The 20,516-nt window shown below is 30.6% G+C and overlaps 1 protein-coding gene across 3 annotated transcripts; it reads left to right on the top strand.

The window, feature by feature from the left end:
• Positions 1-858: 858 nt before the first annotated feature.
• On the top strand, positions 859-5,194 carry LOC107908707 (serine/threonine-protein kinase D6PKL1). Of its 3 annotated transcripts, none has more exons than XM_016835951.2 (3): positions 859-1,022; positions 1,693-3,651; positions 4,149-5,194. In XM_016835951.2, the coding sequence occupies exons 2-3, from the start codon at positions 1,874-1,876 to the stop codon at positions 4,993-4,995; spliced, it is 2,625 nt and encodes an 874-aa protein (XP_016691440.2). In that variant the 5' UTR covers positions 859-1,022; positions 1,693-1,873; the 3' UTR covers positions 4,996-5,194. The 3 variants fall into 3 exon arrangements, with proteins under 3 accessions (XP_016691440.2, XP_040956738.1, XP_016691441.2); XM_041100804.1 differs by having other exon boundaries at positions 1,836-3,651; XM_016835952.2 differs by having other exon boundaries at positions 1,870-3,651.
• Positions 5,195-20,516: the final 15,322 nt, after the last annotated feature.

The following is a 20,516-nucleotide window of genomic DNA, read 5'->3' on the forward strand; positions in this document are numbered from 1 at the left end:
AGAATTAATTTAAATATCACATTTATTATTAATTATTTTTATTAGCTTTTCTATTTTATTTTTTAAAAAATAATTTTTATATAAGTGTCTGCATGCAAAAGTTAAATTGAAATTTTTTTAAGGTTGAGAATATGAATAGTTTTAAAATTTATTGTTAAACATATTAATTTAGTATTTTCTTAACTAGATTTTATAATGCTTTAATTATAAATTTTTAAGGCAATTATAAATATTTATTCTAAATACTTATACGAAATATATATTTTCAACTCTTAAATGAGCCGTTAGGAGTTAATAAGGACATTATAGATATCTATATTAACATTCTTTTAAATTAATTCATAAAAAGCATTTATTATTTTATTTTACTTTAAATTTTTTTCAAATATATATAGTTTCAAATTTATGTGCTCTAACATAGAATTAATTATATTGTAACAAGATTTTAATTTGAGATGTTTAATTTTTTAATTTAACTCGAATAATTTTACTCGACTCGATTCGAAAAAATTTCAAATCGAGTTGAGATAATATAATAAAACTCGTCAACTCAAAATCTTTTCACTTGATTCGATCGCTCACCCCTAATTCAAATTAACTTTTTTTTAATGATTTATTTATATCAAAATGAGTATTTGATTTGAGTACTAATCCCTGTTTTTGTGTAGAGCTTGATGGCATTTATTAGGGTACTCCCACTTCATTTAATATACTCGTGGTGTAAAGTAAAAATAATAATAAAATATTCTGATGTTAAATCTATATAACAGTATCCACATCCAATCTGCTACGGGGGACCCACTTCAATATATGGTGGCCCCATTTTCATCCTTCAAAATAATCAGAGCCCAAATAGTAAAATCTAAAATAAAAACAAAAGTTCCATTTCACTTTCTCTCTCTCTCTCTGTCTTCAAATCGTCTTTGGTTTTAGGGTTTCCGATCCCTAAAAACGTTCTCATTTCACCCGTTACTCGTGGAATCCGTTCTGAAGTGCTTTCATTTCTCTTCATCTTCCTCAAGGTACTGTTTTTATTTCTCTTAATTCAAGTTTTGGGGTTGGATTTGATAAATTGCAACACGTTTTGAAGTATGTTGGAGCTCTTAGAGTGTTTGGGTTTTGTTTTTAATTTTGTTTGTGTTTTTCGTTTTTCTTTTTCGTGTTCGGCTTTGGTTGACAGTTAATAGTGTTTTTATTCTTGATATCCTTGTTGGATCAGTGATATTATTTTATTTTTTGTTAAGCTGGGAATGAAACAAAGTTTAGTTGCACTTGGATTTAGCTTCACTTATTTCTTAGAAAAAATTTCTGGAAGAAAAAAAAACTAATGTAAAAGAACATGAAAAATAGAGCTAACATTTATGCTTGACTTTTAGTCTGAATCCCTTTTTGTTAACCATTTATTGTTAGTTTAAATATAGCATGTGGTCCTGTAACTAGTCATGATACATTAAAGCTGTGAAAACGGCAGTAGTCTTAATTATTCTAGCTAATTTGGCTTCCTGCATTGTGAAATTTTAAATTTAAACATCACGAGATTCTTATGTGATTTTTTGTGCTTATATGTCAATGTAGTCATATAAACATATTAGATATAGTAAATATTTATATATATATTTCCTTAACTGTTATTTTTGTAGCCTTTCTATATACTTCTTGTTTTAATGGTTTTCTAATTGGATGTCTTTTTAGGTTGTTGGGATGTATGAGCTTTAGAATTGATTTGATGAAATTAAAGTGACAAGTAGCTATGAATTTGGGTCCTTGAAGTTGGTTGATACAGAAACATGAATTAGTATAAATTTTGAGGGTGATATCCGTACCTTTTCTTTTAGGATACTGCTGAGAATAATTTGTCCTGTGTAACAGTTAGATGGGTTCATATTCTGGTACTTGTGAAATAGTTGAAGCAAGCGAAGAGTCGGAACCAGTACAACAATCTCGATGGCAGTACCAACCAAATTCTGGATTGGGTGCACGTGACAAAGATAGAAAGCCTAATGCGCTGAAAATGGGGTATAAGGATTCTCTAGAAGATGATATTAATCAGCTTTTTGAGGCTATCAATCTGAAAGGTCCCAAAGGTTTAAGTGTTTCATACCAAGGAGGTGCAAGCTCAAGCTCTTTAAAGAAAAATGCAATGAAGAAGCCAATTGCAGTGGGGATGCCCCGCTCTCCTGGAATTGGTGGTTCAGATTCACTGTCTTTGAAGCAGGCACTTAGGGATCTTTGCATTTCTAAGGCATCGGAAATGGCTGCTATGAAACGGTTATCAATGTCAACTAGTTCTCCTGTGGCGTCTGAAGCTGGAAGAATAAAAAATTGGTTCAATTCAGTTGTAGTTGAACCTGCTGGTGGATCTGGTCTTCACAGAGATGAAAACAAGAGGGACATGGTTGAAGTATCTTTGGTGCCTGAAGAAAGCAAATCAACTTCTAGAATGACTGCTGTGTCACATGAAGCTCCCCAGAATAAGTCATTGAGCCAAAGAGCTAATTCTTCTCCCCGATTTGCTGGTGCAAGACCAGAAATTAGCACTGATACTTCTGTATCAACTCCAACTGATGTTTCTGCATCGCTAGAAGTTGAAAGTCAAGCACCAAAGGCAGAGTTGCATCAGAAAGAGAAGCATTCATCTGCATTTTTTCCGTCTTGTTCTTATGCTGATGATGATATGTTAGAGCCTGAAAATACACTGCCTGGTTCAAACAAGTTGCCAGAAAGAGCATCAACGCCAAAGTCGGTACGAAAAGGCAGGTCGCAAATTGTTTCTTCTTCTAGCTCAATTAGTGGCAAAAGAGTAAGCAGGATGACAAGAAATACACCACGGGTGGCCAAAATAGTTGTTAGGAACAAAAGTAGTTCTGGCAAGAAGAAAAAAAAGCAGGGCTCCTCTTCTGCTGCTAATACTTTCAGTGAAGTAACTAGCAGCTTGGATTCCACTGCGGGTCAGTTAGTTTGTCAGAGGTGCCACTGTTCTTTGAAGAGTTCAAATAACGAATCTAATCAAGAATCTGTGAAGTTGCAGTCAGCTGGGATTAGTACTGAAGTGAGCTCAAGTCATGTGAATTCTGATGTGCGCAAACCAACATTGATGGTAAATAACTCTAACAGCAGCGTTGCTGCTGTTCCAAGGGCTAAAAAGAGCCCAAAATCAAGAGAAAAGGGACACTTCTCCCAAAGTTCCAGTAGCCTTGGTGATAGTACTAGCACAAGCATCAGTGATGACAGCAATTTAAGTAGGTATAGCTGTAGCAACAAACCTCACATGTCAAAGGATGTGAGGTGGGCAGCCATCCGCCACATTAAGATGCAGGAAGGGGTCTTGGGGTTGCGGCATTTTAATCTTTTAAAGAAGCTTGGTTGTGGAGATATTGGGACGGTATATCTTGCTGAGCTTATTGGTACAAACTGCTTGTTTGCTATAAAAGTCATGGACAATGAATTTTTGGCAAGAAGGAAGAAATTGCCAAGGGCACAGACAGAGAAAGAAATATTACGGATGCTTGATCACCCTTTTCTCCCTACTTTGTATACCCAATTCACTTCAGATAACCTATCATGTTTAGTTATGGAGTATTGTCCTGGTGGGGACCTGCATGTCCTTCGGCAAAGGCAGCCTGGGAGATATTTTCCTGAGCCAGCAGCTAGGTAAGATGCTTAGGTGATAAGTCATTCATACAGTTTGAGTTCATACATGGCTGGGTATGTCATGCTAGCAGGCAGAACTTTTGATTTTGCATGTTGGTCATTCACTCGGTTTGAACATCTAAAGCACAATAAGTTTAGCATTATATTACTAGCATATCCAGTTAAAGCTATGAAATGGTTCAGATGTGGCCATGATAGGTCATAGATGCTTCCACCTAATTCACCTTGGAACTCCCCCGAAATCCAAGTGAAGGATTGGAAGTGTTAAGCTTGTCTCAGAGTGACTTTTTTAACATCGGTTTTTAGTTGTTTATGCTAGGCTCTAGCTTGTGCTGTTTTGACTAGTTTTCTTTGTTGTGGTGATGGTGGTGCAGTATGATATAAAGACAAAGTGTGAGTTGAATGAGAGTGTTTCAATGCTATTGTTCATTTTCTTTTTTCAGTCAATCTGACGTCAATATTATCTGAACTGGTTATATATGTTATTCTAAATGCAGGTTTTACGTAGCTGAAGTCCTGCTTGCTTTGGAGTACTTGCACATGCTTGGAGTTGTTTACCGTGATTTGAAACCGGAAAACATTCTGGTTCGAGAAGATGGCCACATAATGCTCACAGATTTTGACCTTTCACTTAGATGCACAGTTAGTCCAACTCTCCTGAAAACTTCATCAAATTTGGATCCTGCTAGGATGTCTGGTCCGGGCACAGGATCTAGCTGCATAGGACCCTTCTGCATTGAACCATCTTGTCAAGTCACATGCTTCAGTCCTAGGTTCTTGCCTGCTGCTGCAAAAACCAAGAGGAAGGCAAAATCTGACCTTGTTGCCCAAGTCAGATCACTGCCACAGCTTGTGGCTGAGCCTACTGATGCAAGATCCAATTCCTTTGTTGGGACGCACGAGTACTTGGCTCCTGAGATCATTAAAGGAGAGGGTCATGGAGCTGCTGTTGATTGGTGGACCTTCGGTATCTTCCTTTACGAGCTTCTCTATGGTAGAACACCTTTTAAAGGTGCAGGTAATGAAGAAACGTTAACTAATGTTGTGCTAGAGAGCCTTAAGTTCCCGGACAGCCCTCTTGTGAGTTTCCAGGCAAGGGATCTCATCAGAGGGCTGCTGGTGAAGGAGCCTGAGAATCGGCTGGGAACAGAAAAAGGGGCTGCAGAAATCAAGCAACATCCTTTCTTTGAAGGCTTGAATTGGGCTTTGATACGATGTGCTGTTCCACCAGAACTGCCAGAGTTGTATGAATTTGGGATTCCGAGCATGAAGTCCCCGGAAGCAGAGAGCAATTATTTGGAATGTAAAGCTACAGGAGACCACCTTGAATTTGAGCTGTTTTGATGTAAACATGTACTTTAGGAGATGGGTTTCCATAGGATACCCTTCTCCATGGCTGGCCATGAGCCATGCTTCCCTTGTTGTAATTAATAATGTAGCCCATGATGTATATTTAATTGAGAATACTTGGTAAAGCTGTCGCCAGATTTTGTCCTATTATCAGACACCAAAATCTTATATTTCAACAATTAATGTTTAGTTAGTGTAAGTTGTACATGTTCTTTCATTTTTCCCGCTAGTTGATCACCACTCCCCTAAATTCTTACTTTTTCCTTTTCTACTCCTGTTTATCGCGATGCATGCTTTTATGAATTTAAATGTGTTTATGTTCAAATCCATCTACTTCAACTGGTGGGTTATGTTCATATATTCTACCATAATTTCGATTAGTTAATATTTTGTACCATTTACATGTTTATCAATGTTTAATATTATGACAAAATTATTTGTGTTGTGACATGAACTATAGTTAGTTTTGATCACTCCTACTACTGCTTGCAGCGCAGTTACTCCTATATCCTTCATCAACCAAATACCAGATTCGTCTCTATCTTCTCCGAATGTCGTCGCAGTCTTTTGGGTAATTATTCTTTTATTGATGATATACTTTACGCCATTGTTAAAATTCTTAATTTTTGTAGGATTTTTGTTACTTCTTTTTGTTTTTCATTGTTATATATTTATGATCATTATTATCATTATTTATTTAATGTCCCTTTTTAACTTGATCTTATAAGTTGTTATTTTTAGCTCTAGAAAAAACAAAAGAATTTTAAAGACGATATTATTAAAAATGTCAACCATAAATCCTTAAAAATATTATTCTCAATGAATCCTACAACAAATATAAAATATGATAAAAAAAAGAAGAAGAAGAAAAAGTCGTTATTCTCCTCATGTCAAGATGCTTGTATAGGAAAAATTTGGATTCAACCTTGAAAACCTTATCTCAATTATTGATAAATTTGAAAATATAAATAGTCAAAGATTTAATTTAATCAAATTTAAACTTTTTTTTAATTATAAATTTAATTATAAAATAATTTAACCATGATTACGATAAATACATATTTATACTAATATGACTACTATTATTATTTTTATGGTATTTATGTCTTTTCATACTTTTATATTATTTTTAAATAAAAAAACCTAAAATTAATATGTCTAGTGATTGGACTCGTGTTTAATAGATTTTAAAACAAATTCTTTATCACTACACCAATAATAATTCTTAATTAGATTTTTTTAAAAATAACTTTTAACATAAAATTTTTTTTCTCACAAAATTTGTGAATATAGATAATGTCACTGATTGAGTCGGTGTCAAAAGTCAACTTGATACTAACTCATAATTCATGACATCATGATAAACTATTATAGTGTTGTTAATCTGATGTATTTATGTGTTTAAATTTTATTATACTCACAATTTAATCTATTTTTTTTATTTTAAATGTCGTACATATTTCATGTGTTATTATGATTAATTAGTTTCAAACTATATGTTTCACTATTTGTTGTATGTTATTCTTAAACATATATACATTTGTATTCTAAATTTGTGGTATTCACATGCATACACTTGTGATATGATTTCTAGTGTATGTAACTTGAGTAGGAAAATTTTTAGGTCTACATAATTTAATGAGCTCAGTGAGGGATAACAACATCTTTTCCTTTTGAATCATTTGGAAGTACAGGATTAAATGTGATAAATTTGATTACATTTTAAATTTTTTTTGCGTAATAATATTAATTTAATTTTACATACTTTTAAATAATAAATTATAAGTTTTTAGATTATTTTTTTGACAATTTTTTAGAATTAATATGGGAGCACAAATCAAAAAATTAAATTACAAATCTGATCCTAAATCAAGTTTTACTCTACTAAGCCATTAATTTACGATCTTTCAACATATAAAAGATGTAACGGTGAAGCATATGAATAAGATAATTAAATAAAACAAAGAAAGCTTAATATTAAATAAATAATCTCTTGTTATTGCAAGTCACAACAGGATTGTGAACTAAATGTAAAAAATGGCTCACAAAACTGAAACTAAATATAAATGTAAAAAAATTGTCAAAACTGCTCAACCACAACATTTTGACTTACATGTCTATCTAACTAAGGGTTGTTTTATCTATTTGGGTGATTCTGGTAAATTTGATGCTTTATAATGGTGGAAACAAAATAGTATTTTGTCCAAAATAGCTTGTCATTCGCATCACTACAGTGTGACTTTAGAAGATACTTTTAGTTGAGTCATATTTTCATACACTTGAGGCGAAGGAGATTGGTGCTACCTTTGCTTTAATTATTTTTCTTTTTCTTTGTATATATAGAAAGAGAAAAATCCAATTGAAATTGAGCTTAAATTTCCATAGAGTGATGATGCAACATTCCATATCCAGCCCGATCACCAAATCCAAGTTACAACGTGTTATATTCGTTGTTGGAGCAACTATGATCAAACCATAGTTCAATTTATATCACAAACATTCCAATATAAGTTAAACAGGTATATAAAATTATTTTTATTTATTTCCAGATTTTATACAAGCTTACGAAAGCTCTAATGCTAACTTGAGATCAAATTAGGACTAAATTGTAATATTTTCAAAATTTCAGATGTTAAGGAGTTCTTCGTCGCGACGTAGCATACTGACTAGTCTCGTCCCAACGACCCATGCTTGACGTCGCATCGTGGCATGATGGCCTTGTAAAGACCCGATAGTCAGGGGTGTCGAAAAGTGCATTTTCGGGACTCCATTTTCGTAAATCGAACTCATAAATATTTATTAAAAATATTTACGAAGTTATTTGTGTAGTTAATTAGGTTTTGGTTAAGTGAATTTGCATGAATTAAGAGTAATTAGGTATAAGGACTAAATTGCATATAGGGTGAAAGTTAAATTATAGATTAAAGAATAATTAAAGGGGCCAAAGAAGTAATTATGCCATCATTCATTAACGAGCGGTATAAGGTGTAAAATTATTATATATATTATAATATGTTTTACTTAATATTTAAGTAAATAAATATTATAGTAATAAAAGAAAAAAAAAAGACAAAAGCAAAACGAAACAGAAAGAAAGAAAAAGAAAAATAGAAAGAAAGAAGAACCCGCGGCTTAGGGTTTCAAAGTTTCAAGTTTAATTAGTTAGTCAATTTAGTCCCCTTTTCTTGTAATCTTTATGTTTTTGGAATCCCAGTGTTAAGTACTACTCGACCCATGTCGAAATTTTAGTAATTATTGAGTTTTTAAATATTGTTAATGTTGAATAATTTTAGTATTAGGGATTAAATTGATAGATTTTTAAGTTAGAAATGAAAAAGGATTAAATTGTAGAATGAACTGTAAATTTTGAGTAATAGGGACTAAATTGTGAAAAATTTTAAATTTAGGGATTTAAGTGAAAATAAGGAGTTAAATTTAGTTTAAAGTGAAAATTGTATAAAATTATAGAATTAATTGTGAATAATAAAAATTACTCTCGATTTAGGGACTAAATTGGAATTTAGGCAAATATTGAATAAAAATTGAAATATTTAATATGAAATTGAATTGTGTTGTATTGATGAATTTTAATTGTTTTAATTCCGTAGCTAAGGTCGTACCGGAATCCTCAACTGAAAAGGGGAAAGATAAAGTTGACGTGGAATAGTTCAGAATTCCTGGTTTGTATTTCTATAATCCGAAGCTAGTTATTAATTGTTGTATTTTTATTTATTTAATGCATATGGTAAGTATTGAGGTGAGTATTTGGCACTTTGACATTGAATTGAATTAAAAGTTGATTGAATGGATTGAATTGATATATATATTATGAATATATTGATTATTTGAATTGAAATGAATATGTATGTGCAAATATGATAATTGACTAAGGCCAATGTATGAATAAATGTGGTCTTAAATATTCAAATGTGTTTATAATTAAAATATGCATATTATATTATCTTGTCTTTAAATATTCAGATTATAGAAATACCACTGAGTTTTACTCAGCGTACGATTTTGTTTTCCGTGCGCAGATTAGGTACTTCAATTTTGATCGCCGATTCAGCATCCAACAGTGCTCCCAAACTCAACTGTGGTGATGTTTATCTTTTCTGTCGGCATGTACCTAAGGTGTCTAAATAATAGTTATTTTGTAGATTGAATGTAAATGAGATTATAAGTTTAATATTGGTTGGTTTTATACATATAAATATGTGTTTGTTTTTGAAGTCATATTATGGCACGGTAAATTGAACTAAATCTAGATAGGTGCATGTGAATTTAATTCTATGTTTAAGTGCTCATGAACTAGGCAAATTGATTTGGGTTTGGTATGTTTATAATTTGGATTAAAATTATGCTTTGATGACTTGTTTTGATGATATGAAATGTTTGAGAATTCTGCCTGTTTGATCGATAAACTTCGATAATGCTTCGAAATCCTATTCCGACGACAGATATGGGTTAGGGGTCCTAATCTAGTTGTGACGACATACACTCAACATCGTGACATGACATCATGTTTCGGCAATTTTCAAATGAAACTTCAGCATGCACTTATCAAAAAAATTACATACGCAAAATCAAACCACAAATTCAGTCAAAACATGTATCTTTATGCCTCCAACATAACAAAACACCTTTGACAATGGTGTACCAATACCATGTTATCTATAAGCTAGCTAACTAGTATAATTTATTCCAAACCATCAACATACATACTTATTTACCAAGGTCATTGACAATTACAGCATTTCATGCCATTTTAAACCATATTTGAATTCATTTACACATTGTATTCTATTAACCAACTTCATACATTAACTTTTTAAACCAAAAGTGTATATAAACATAGTTTTGTACCAAATTTGATTCAACCTAGGAACATGTCATACTTGACACCAAAACGAAACTTATACAAACTTTCCTGTAACACCCCCAAACCGTATCCCCAACCGGAACCGGGTTACGGAGCATTACCGGAGATTACAGATCAAATAGATAGAAATCTCAAACATTTTATATCATCAAAACAAGTCATCAAAGCATCATTTTATTCCAAATTATGAACTTTCCAAAATAGATCATACAACTTCATTTACAATCAAACCACAAAATAACTATTATTTAGACATTCTAGGTACATGCCAACACAAGGAAATAAACATCACCATATTTGAGTTCAGGATCGTTGTTGGATGCTGAATCAACGATCAAACTTAAGTACTTAACCTGCACACGGAAAACAAAACCGTACGCTGAGTAAAAACTCAGTGGTATTTCTATAATCCAAATTTTTTAAAAAATAAAACAATAAAATATGTATAATAAAATGTTAAGCACAATTGAACATTTAAAATCACACAATACTCAATTGTCATCCCTTGCTATATATAATATCTTTCTATAATTTATTCACGTATCATTTAAACAATGGCACTATCCATTCCACAATCAATTTATGAATATATAACTCGTGTATTCCATGTATTTACAACATATTTCACATTCTATTTTCAGTTTACTATCTCATATTCTTAGCCCAAAATAGATTTTATAGAACACACCGGATATACAGAACAAATACAAAGGTGCATTATTATGCACTAATGAACATAGAGCACTAAAGTGCTAAATAGAGAGCACAGATATGCTAAACGGAGAGTATTGTCGTGCTAGCAATCAGAGAGCACCAACGTGCTAATAATCAGAGAGCGCGTTAAAGTTCCTTAATGGCATGTCACTAATATCCCAGTAGTTCTAAATTTCGTCTACTTGGGCATTAAAACTGAATTTTATACATATAAAAAATAATCTAATTATCATATTTTCACAATTTCGCATTTACACATATATATCTTCATAATATATATATTCCAATTCAATTCAACCAATATAATTTCATCACATATCAAGACAATCCATTTCAATTGTAAAACACAATAATTCTCACCTCAATCATTTACTATAACATTTAATCAAAATACAATAATTAATAGTTAGATTCAGATTATAGAAATACAAACCAGGAATTCCGAGCTATTCCTCGTCAACTATATTTTTTCCCTTTTTAGTCGAGAATTCCGGTACAATGCTAGCTACGGAATTAAAACAATTAAAAATCATCAATACAACACCATTCAATCTCACATTAAATATTTTAATTTTTAGTCAATATTTGCCTAAATTCCAATTTAGCCCCTGAACCGAGACTAACTTTTATTCTCAAAACTAATTTCATATTTTCATTCCATTCCCATTTTAAACAAATTTAAATCTCTAATTTCACCATAAATCCCTAATTTTAAAATTCTCTCAATTTAGTCCCTACTATTCAAAACTTATTTTTATTTTACAAATCAACCTTTTACTAACTCCTAACTTGAAATTCAATCAATTTAACCCCTAATTCATCAATTAATTCAACATGAACAACATCTAAAAATTTACTAACTTTCAAAATTTCAACTTAAATCAAGTAGTATTTTGTTCTAGGATTCCAAAAACATCAAAATTATAAGAAAAGTGACTAATTTGACTTACCAAATTAAGCTTGGAACTTCAAAACCCCAATTTCCCCTTTTCTTTCTTTCTTTTCTTTCTTTCATTCTTTCCTTCTCTATTTCGTTTTAAGCTTTCTGTTTTTTTATTTCATTTCTTTATTTTTTTTGATTAATTAAAGTAATATAATAATATAATATAATAATATTTTAATCTAAAATATCTTATACTTAAATAATAAGTAAATTATACATATTATTACAAATGTATGTATATATTTTATTACACATGTATTTTATTATTACCACACAAGTGTCACATTTTTGGTTTATTTACTAATTTAGTCCATTGATTTTTTTCTATTTCATAATTAAACTTTCACAATCAATTTAATTTAGTCATTTTATCTAATTAACCTTAATTAAGTCAAACTCACCTAATCAAAACCTAATTAACTCCACAACTAGCTTCATAAATATTTATTAAAAATATTTACGAATCCGATTTACCGGAACGGAGTCTCGGAAATGCATTTTTAAAAAAAATCACATTTGACTCGTAAATATTAAATATATTTACGAACTTACTTATCAGATTTAGTGGCCTCGAACCACTATTTCCGACACCATTGAAAATCGGGCTGTTACATTTCTTGAGTCGGGGATTGCTTCCGGGATGCTGGACCAACTGCTAAAACTACCAGGAATATGTTATAGTTGCGCGCAAAGAAAACAAACCATACACCGATCAAATACGTTCAGCGGTAATTCTATGATTCAATGCACATAATGAAAGCTTAAGCATACGCTTACATTTCATTTAAACCTATAATCACATCATTCAAGTCATGTGCTATCGTTTCCATATAATTTTGCATTAGACAAATTTTGTATCTAGTCATAACTACCATTATCTCATAACATACCGAAATTCATTCATGCTTCATAACATCACATAAGCATCCAAAATATACCAAATATGCTATTCATCAATTAAGATACTATTTATCTATTTTATAATGTACCAATTAATAGTATAATATCAACATTTATATATATTTAAATTCATACAAGCTCTTTAACTATTTCTGTAACAGCCCGTTTTCAATGAAATCGGAACAGTGATTTTGGGACCACAAATCTAATGTAGAAAAAATTATTTTAATATTAGTATGTGGTCTACAGCATGATAGTATTATGGTACAAAATTATGAAAATTTTAAAGTTAGGTAAGGGTAATTTGGTAAAAAGTCAAGTAATGATAAAATAAAACAAAACAAAAGTGTTATCATCTTTAATTCTTCTTCTTCCAACCGATTTTACCAAGGAAAGAAGCCATTTTTGCTTGAAGCTAAGTTTGGCCAAGAACTTCATGCATGTGAGCGATTTTTGTTCCATTTTTATTAATTTATTTATTTCCGGGATCGTTGTAGCTTAACCTAGTTAGCTCGGGGACTAATTTGCAAAACTATTGAACAATTTTAGATTTTCCATTGATGAATATGTTAAGGTTTTTAAGTTTAATGGAAGAAAATGAATCTTTGTTGTTAGTTAAACAACTTTTGTTAAGTAATTTTTGATAAAATTGTTAATTAGGGGTTAAATTGAGAAATGTGAAATTGTGTGAAATTGTGAAATGTAAGGGCTGATATAAGCATATATAAAATTCGGTTAGGCTTGGTTACGAGTGAAATTGTATGAATTTCATTTTATAAGCCTAGGGACTAAATTGTAAAGAAGTCAAAAGTATAGGGGTAAAATAGTAATTTTGTCATAATATAAATTTTGGGTTGAATTGAATAGAATGATGCTGAAATGAGTTAAATTTGATTATATAGATCAAGAAAATCAACGTACGGAATTAGATTGAGGGAAAGATAAAGTTTTGGATTGAACGATCATTTTTCCATCGTACGAGTTCAAGGTAAGTTCGTGTAATTAAATTGCATATTTATATGCTTTAATTTATATATATGTATGTGAATGGTTTAATTATTATGTATAATTATCGAGTGCATAATCGATGACATACGAGAAATACCGATCCCCGTTTGAACCTTAGGGTTACCGATTTGGTTGTGGTTCTGCATGTGTTGCGGACACACCACAGCTCATATGAGCTTACCGATTTAAGCTCGTGAGAGCCTACCGATTTAAGCTCGTGAGAGCTTACCGATTCACAGCTCGTATGAGCATACATGTACAAGAATTGACGGATTTACAGTTTAGTACACCTCGTGTGTATTGCCCGTGTATCTAACGATATTCTAAGTGGTTCAACGGGAATAATGTTATTATGAGATCATATAAGTTCGATACGAACAATTACAGGTATTTACATGGAAATGATATATGTATGTTATAAGGATACACAGTATAGTACATGGAATTTAATAATTGTTGAATTCATACATGTTTCTCGGTTTTATATGAATACATGGCTAACTTAGTTAATGGTTATGTGATAGGCTTTGGCCAAATTGAATTGTGTTATGCTTTGGGTTACTTACCTAAATTTGTGGTTAAATGGTATGTTTAATTCTGTGTTATACGAACTTACTAAGTTTAATTACTTACTCTATTTATTTTCCCATGTTTTATAGTGATTCGGAAACTCGTTCGGATTGGAAGTTGTAGGAGACCACATCACACTATCAAACGATATTTTGGTACTTTTGACTTTATATTTTGGCTTAAATTACCTATATAGGTCATTTTGGCTAATGATAGCCTTGTTGTGTTTTAGCCATTTGTGTTGGCTTGTTTTGTGAACATATTTTGTTATGTAAATAGCTTTATTGTATATGATGTATGGTTTCCATATGAATGCCTTTGGTTGTGAATTAGTATTTTGGATACCAAATAGTTGAGATTGATAAGTGTTATATATGTTATGTTTTAGGCACAATGATGCATATATGTGTTGGACCATTTAGGTACACTTTGGAGGCATAATTAACAAATTTTAAATTGGCTATTTGAAGTGTCTATTGGTATCATACGTGTATGTGATGTTTTAACAAGTTATAAGCTTGATATTGGTTGGTTTTGAATGTCTAATTATGCCATGGTTATATGCAAATTTTGGTGTTTAAGTTGGTACAAATTTCGGTGAGAAATATGGCTTGGAAAATGACCTATTTTTGTCCACACGGGCAGAGACACGGGCATGTGTCTCATCCGTGTGTGTAACATAGACAGGTGACACGGCCGTGTGTCCCCTGCAACTTCTATAGAAAACATGTCAGTAGCTTCACACGGCCTAACACATGGCCTAGCACAGGGGCGTGTAAGTCCATTTCGAAGGGTATACGGCCTGACACACAGGCGTGTGGTCTGACCGTGTGACCCAAGTCAGTGAGTTACACGGGATAGGATACAGGCGTGTGGCCCTATTTCGAATGCCCACATGGCCTGGTCACACGGGCGTGTATCCCCTGCACTTTGAAAATTTTACATGTTTTTTTGAAAAATTTCTTCAGTACTCGGTTTAGTCCTGAACTATTTTTAATGTCTATTTGGAGTCTCGAGGGCTTGTATTAGGGACTATATGAATGAATTTGAATGGTTAGTGATTTTGTAACACCCTCTAACCTTAAACCATCGCCGAAACAGGGTTACGAGGCATTACCGGACATCTCAGACAATTTACAAATAATTCTTAATATATCACGAACATATATAAAAGAATCATAAATTCCTATAAATTTATGCTAATTGGCTTCATTTTTTTAAAAATTTCGACAGTATTTCTGCTTATTTTTACATAAAACCCCCTGCAAACTTAAAACCAAAAACAACCCAATACCAATATTTCAATCAATAATTTTATACTTTAAAACGCTACTAAATCATGCTGAATTAATTGATTCACTACTTTATTTATCATTCAAAATATTATAACCATTTACTTACAACCAATATCATTTAGCATGTATATATTTATATATATAACTCGTGTACAATCACCTAGTACATGCCACTTAATCAAAAGGAAGAAATACATCAAAATTTTCTTGATGGAGTTGGGATCTTTCTAGGTGCTAAACTGGACCTTGAACTCTAATGACTTGCACATAGAAACAACCGTACGCTGAGTATTTCATACTCAGTGGTATTACCATAATTCAAATTATAATATTAATAAGCATGTAATGTATAAAATCATACATGCAAATTTAAACTCAAATTTCATGTTTCAACAGTAACAATTCATCAATTAATATCATATATCCACAATTTGGAACTTGGACACATTTCGAACCTCAGATTCATTTCTCAATCTCATATCACATTTCAATTCACCATTTACCTTTTCATTTCATTTCAATAGCTCGATTGATCAACTCATTCAATTTATCATTTCATTATTTACCCTATTAACAAAACTCGGACTTTGGCAGATACATGGATCTAACCAAACACTCCAGCATGACACCCAGTGCCTCATCTGATAGTTCGAAGCAATAGTTGACACCCAGTGTCTCATCGATAAAGCCGAAGAAAGTTGGTACCCAGTACCTCATCGAATCTATCCGAAGAAATATAGTGACACCCAGTGTCTCATTGACTCGAGGTTGAAGTATCCCTGAACTCTTCCAATCCTATGGCATGTCAACTATATCCGACTCAGCCCGACTAGTTAATAGGGTCTCGAAATTCACATTTCAATTCAATTTCACTTTTTCACTTTCAATCACAATTCAATCGAATTTCTTTCAACTTAATAATAATACTTACCATATATTTCACTTACCATACATATAAATTTAAATATAGCATTTAATAATAAATAATTTGAATTATAGTAATACAAACCGTAATTCTCCCGTTTTAGTCCTCGATAACTTTCTCCTTTCCTTTCGATGTCGATGCCTCGAGTTCTTTGTTAGCTACGAAAATTAAAATAATTTACACTATTAATACAATACTAATTTATATTAAATAATTGAATTCCTATTAAATTTCTACCTTAATTTCAATTTAATCCTAACTAGATTTATATATTTTTCTAATTTAATTCACACTCTATTTCTATTCAAATTTCATCCAAACTAAAATTTAACTATTAAAATTTCAGCATATTTTCCTAATTTCGAATTTATTTCAATTTAATCCCTAAAACTCAAAACTATTAAAATTTAACAATTCAATCCTTTATTCAATTCCAATCAAAATTTCTATCAAATAAATCCTCAATTCCATCATTTATTCAACATAAACCCTACTAAAAAATCTATTAACTTTCAAAATTTCAACTTAAATCCAAGAGTATTTCACTCTTGGATTCCAAAAACATCAAATTTATAAGAAAATGACTTGATTAAACTTACCAATTAAAGTTTCAAGTTTCAAATCCCTAGTTTTCTCTTTTATTTTTCTTTCCCTTTTTCTTTCGCTTTTTCTCCCCTGCTTCTCGTCTCAATTCTGTTTCTATTCTTTGTTTTTGTTTCTTTTTATATTTTATTTATTTTATTAACATAATATAATGATTATAATAAATATCTATTTTAATAACAATATCTATTTTACATTTAGTCACACCTATATTACTACATTTGTACCAATAATTTTATTACAATTGTCATTATTCAGTTTGTTTATCAAATAAAAATCTCATAGTTTAATTATTTAATTTAATAAATATCTTTAACTTAATAATAATAATTAGTAAATATTTATTTTAAGATCATTTACATTTATTACAATTGTACACATAAATATTATTACATTTGTACCTTATCATCATCATACACTTGTCATGTCTTTAATTTATTTATTATATAAAAATCTCATAATATAATTAATTCAATTAATAATTATAAAATATCTACATACTTAAATTATAAGTAATTTAGGTGTTTAGTTTACAAATGTACAAATATAATTTTTACACATGTATATTTTATTACCATACAATTGTCTATTATTTACTTTATTTAATAATAATAATAATAATAATATAAAACCATAATGATGGTTAATAATTATAATATTTATATATATATATATATAATATTTATGTATAACGTAAATAAAATCTTAGATTTTAATGCATATATGCCGCCTCATTTCATATAAATGGCTTAATTGTCATTTTAATCCTTTTTACTTTCTTTTAATCTATAATTAGGCTTTCATTCTTTATTCAATTTGATCCTTTTTTCTAATTATTTTATATAAGGCTAAATTCACCTAATTAATACCTAATTAAGCACTCCACTAAACTCATAATTACTTCTAATAATCATTTATGACTCAATTTACTAAGACAGAGGCCCAATATCATACTTTTCTGATGCTCGTGAATTTTGGGTCATTACAGATTTAAATATGAAATGTATGATTGTTTGATTTATAAGTTTGGTAGTGCTCCGTAACTCTATTCTAGCATCGGATACAAGTTAGGGTGTTACAATTTTCGAGCCCATTGTATCTCTCATTCGCATTTGGCTCATGGGGCTTGTTTTCAATTCATTTTGCATATTATCACATATTGTATCTCAATTTCATTTAACATTTCATATATCATTTAATCACTTCATGTGTTTATAACCACATTAACCAGACACAAATTAAGAACAGATAAGTGGATTCGTCACCTCGGGTTGCTCGGCAACGATGACGCCATACGTGTACATATTACCATCCCAAATTGCCAGACAATGATGATTTTCTCAATCTAATTAATTTTTCACCCCGAGTTACCCAACAACGATGGTTTTCTAGATCTGATTAATATGTCACCCCAAGTTGCCTGAAAATAATGACTCAATGTGAACAATCTACCACCTCAGGTTGCCCGACAACGATGGTTTTCAATTAATAATCTAACCCTATGGCATGCCAACTATATCCGACTCAGTCCGAACAACTAATAGGGTAACCAAATTTCTGATTCATTATATAAAGTTCAAATCATATTTAATCATATCCAAATAACCTACCAATTCATCAAATCATCATATAAACAACATGTTTCAACTCAATTTCATATCAATTATCACATATTAATTAATTCATACAACTTTCTAATCTATTCAATTTAGTCTTTGTCTCGATATTCAATCTAAACTGTAGCAGTTCAATTCAATAATCCAATAATAACTCACATGTACACCATATAATGCAAAATGACATGTACATGCAAAAAATAAGTGGTTCCCGAATCGTAAAAATACAAATCGAACTTTCGAGTTATTCGTTGACGACTTTCAATTTTTCGTTCCCTCTCGACGGTTCCGTGTCAACGTTAGCTAAATAAAATCATAAAACATATAATATTATCAAGTTCTATTCAAATTAGAACCAATCAAAAATTTGAGCGTACTTTACAATTTATTCAATTTAGTCCCTAAATTTGGGACAAACATAAATTTCAATCTAAAGCTTCGGATATAAATCCGATTTCACAATTACTCATTAGGGACTTTCTATTTCCTATTCCTATTGAAATTTCATGATATTTTTTCATTTTATCCAATTTTTCCCTTAATATACCAAACTAACAATTAAGTTTTACAATTTAGTCCTTTTTCTTAATCTAAGCTTAATTTCTAGATATTTCACACCAATTTCATCTACTTCTTAACAATGGTAACTTTATGAAACTTTAATAGTTTCATAAATTAGTACATGGGCTAGCTAAATCCAACTCTCATGACTTCAAATCTACAAAAATTTCGAGAAAAGGACCTAAATGAACTTACCAATTTATGGTCGAATGTTTCAAGCTTGGGAGGTTTCTTAGTTCAAAAATGGTGGTCGGTTTAGATAATGATGAAAGGTATTCTTTTTTCTCTTTCTTTCCACCGAAATCATCCTTTTATACATGGCTTAATGTTTGATTAGTTTTGGTTGATTATGTTTTATTTATAATTAACCTTAATTTCACTTATTTAGTTTAATAAAATCATACCGTCCATTAAGTATTAATTAAGTATGGTCTAATTGCTATTTTAGATCTTTGTTTAATTGCAATTTAAGTCCTCAAGTCATTTTCTAATTAAAAATCTACAATGATTGGAATTTACAATTTAGTCCTTGGGCCCTAATTAACCACAATTTTGACTAAATTGATCATCTAAATTTTAATTCATCTTTATAGTAACTCCGTAAATATCCTTGTTTAATATTTATGGAATCAATTTACAAAAATAAGGTCCTAAAATCGTAATTTTTTATACCACTAAAAATTGAGTCGTTACAAATGATCTTTGACATTTTCAAAAGTACAAATATTTTCTACTTGAAACTATTGAAAAAATCCAATTGAAATGAGCATACCAACACTTTTGAAGTATTGGAGTAAAATTGTGATGTTTTTGAGTTTTAGTTTTAATTTATTTAATGGGTTGATGTTGTATTTGATTGAATTTTTCTATTGGAGTAATGTCTAATGTTGTATCAATTAGACTTTTGCTTTTATATTTAGAAGTATGTTGACTTAGTTATTGAAAAGTCATATTGTTATGTTATAGAAATCATTATTACATTTTTAATTGAGTTTTAAAATAACAAGTTTAATCAAGTATGAGTAAGAAAATTGAGAATTGACCTTAATTGAGTTTAGATTGATTATATCTCAAGTTGAGTTTAAGTTTAAAAATAGATGTTCAATTGAACTCGAATGGAATATTGAATTTTGAAATTGAGCTCAACTTGATTACATCTAGAGTTGTCCATGGATCAGGTTGGGCCGAACCAAGTAAAAATTTAGGCTCGTTTTTCTAGGCTCGGGCTTGAACTGACTCGAAAAATGGGCCTAAAATTTTTCTCAAGCTCGGTCCGGATAAATATACTAAAACCTGAGTCCAGCCCGATCTTCTCGTATTAAAATTTTTTATATTATTTTTTATATAAAAATAAATTTAAAAAACACAATACATCAAATACACTAAAAATATTAAAATAAATATTTCTAAACAAATGGAAAAATAATAAAAAAATACTTAAATAACACTAAGATAAGTGCAACTTAGCAAACAAATACCTCTAAAATAGTAGCAAAAT

Source organism: Gossypium hirsutum, chromosome D09 (genome assembly GCF_007990345.1).
Source record: "Gossypium hirsutum isolate 1008001.06 chromosome D09, Gossypium_hirsutum_v2.1, whole genome shotgun sequence".
In the NCBI taxonomy this organism is placed as follows: Eukaryota; Viridiplantae; Streptophyta; class Magnoliopsida; order Malvales; family Malvaceae; genus Gossypium; species Gossypium hirsutum.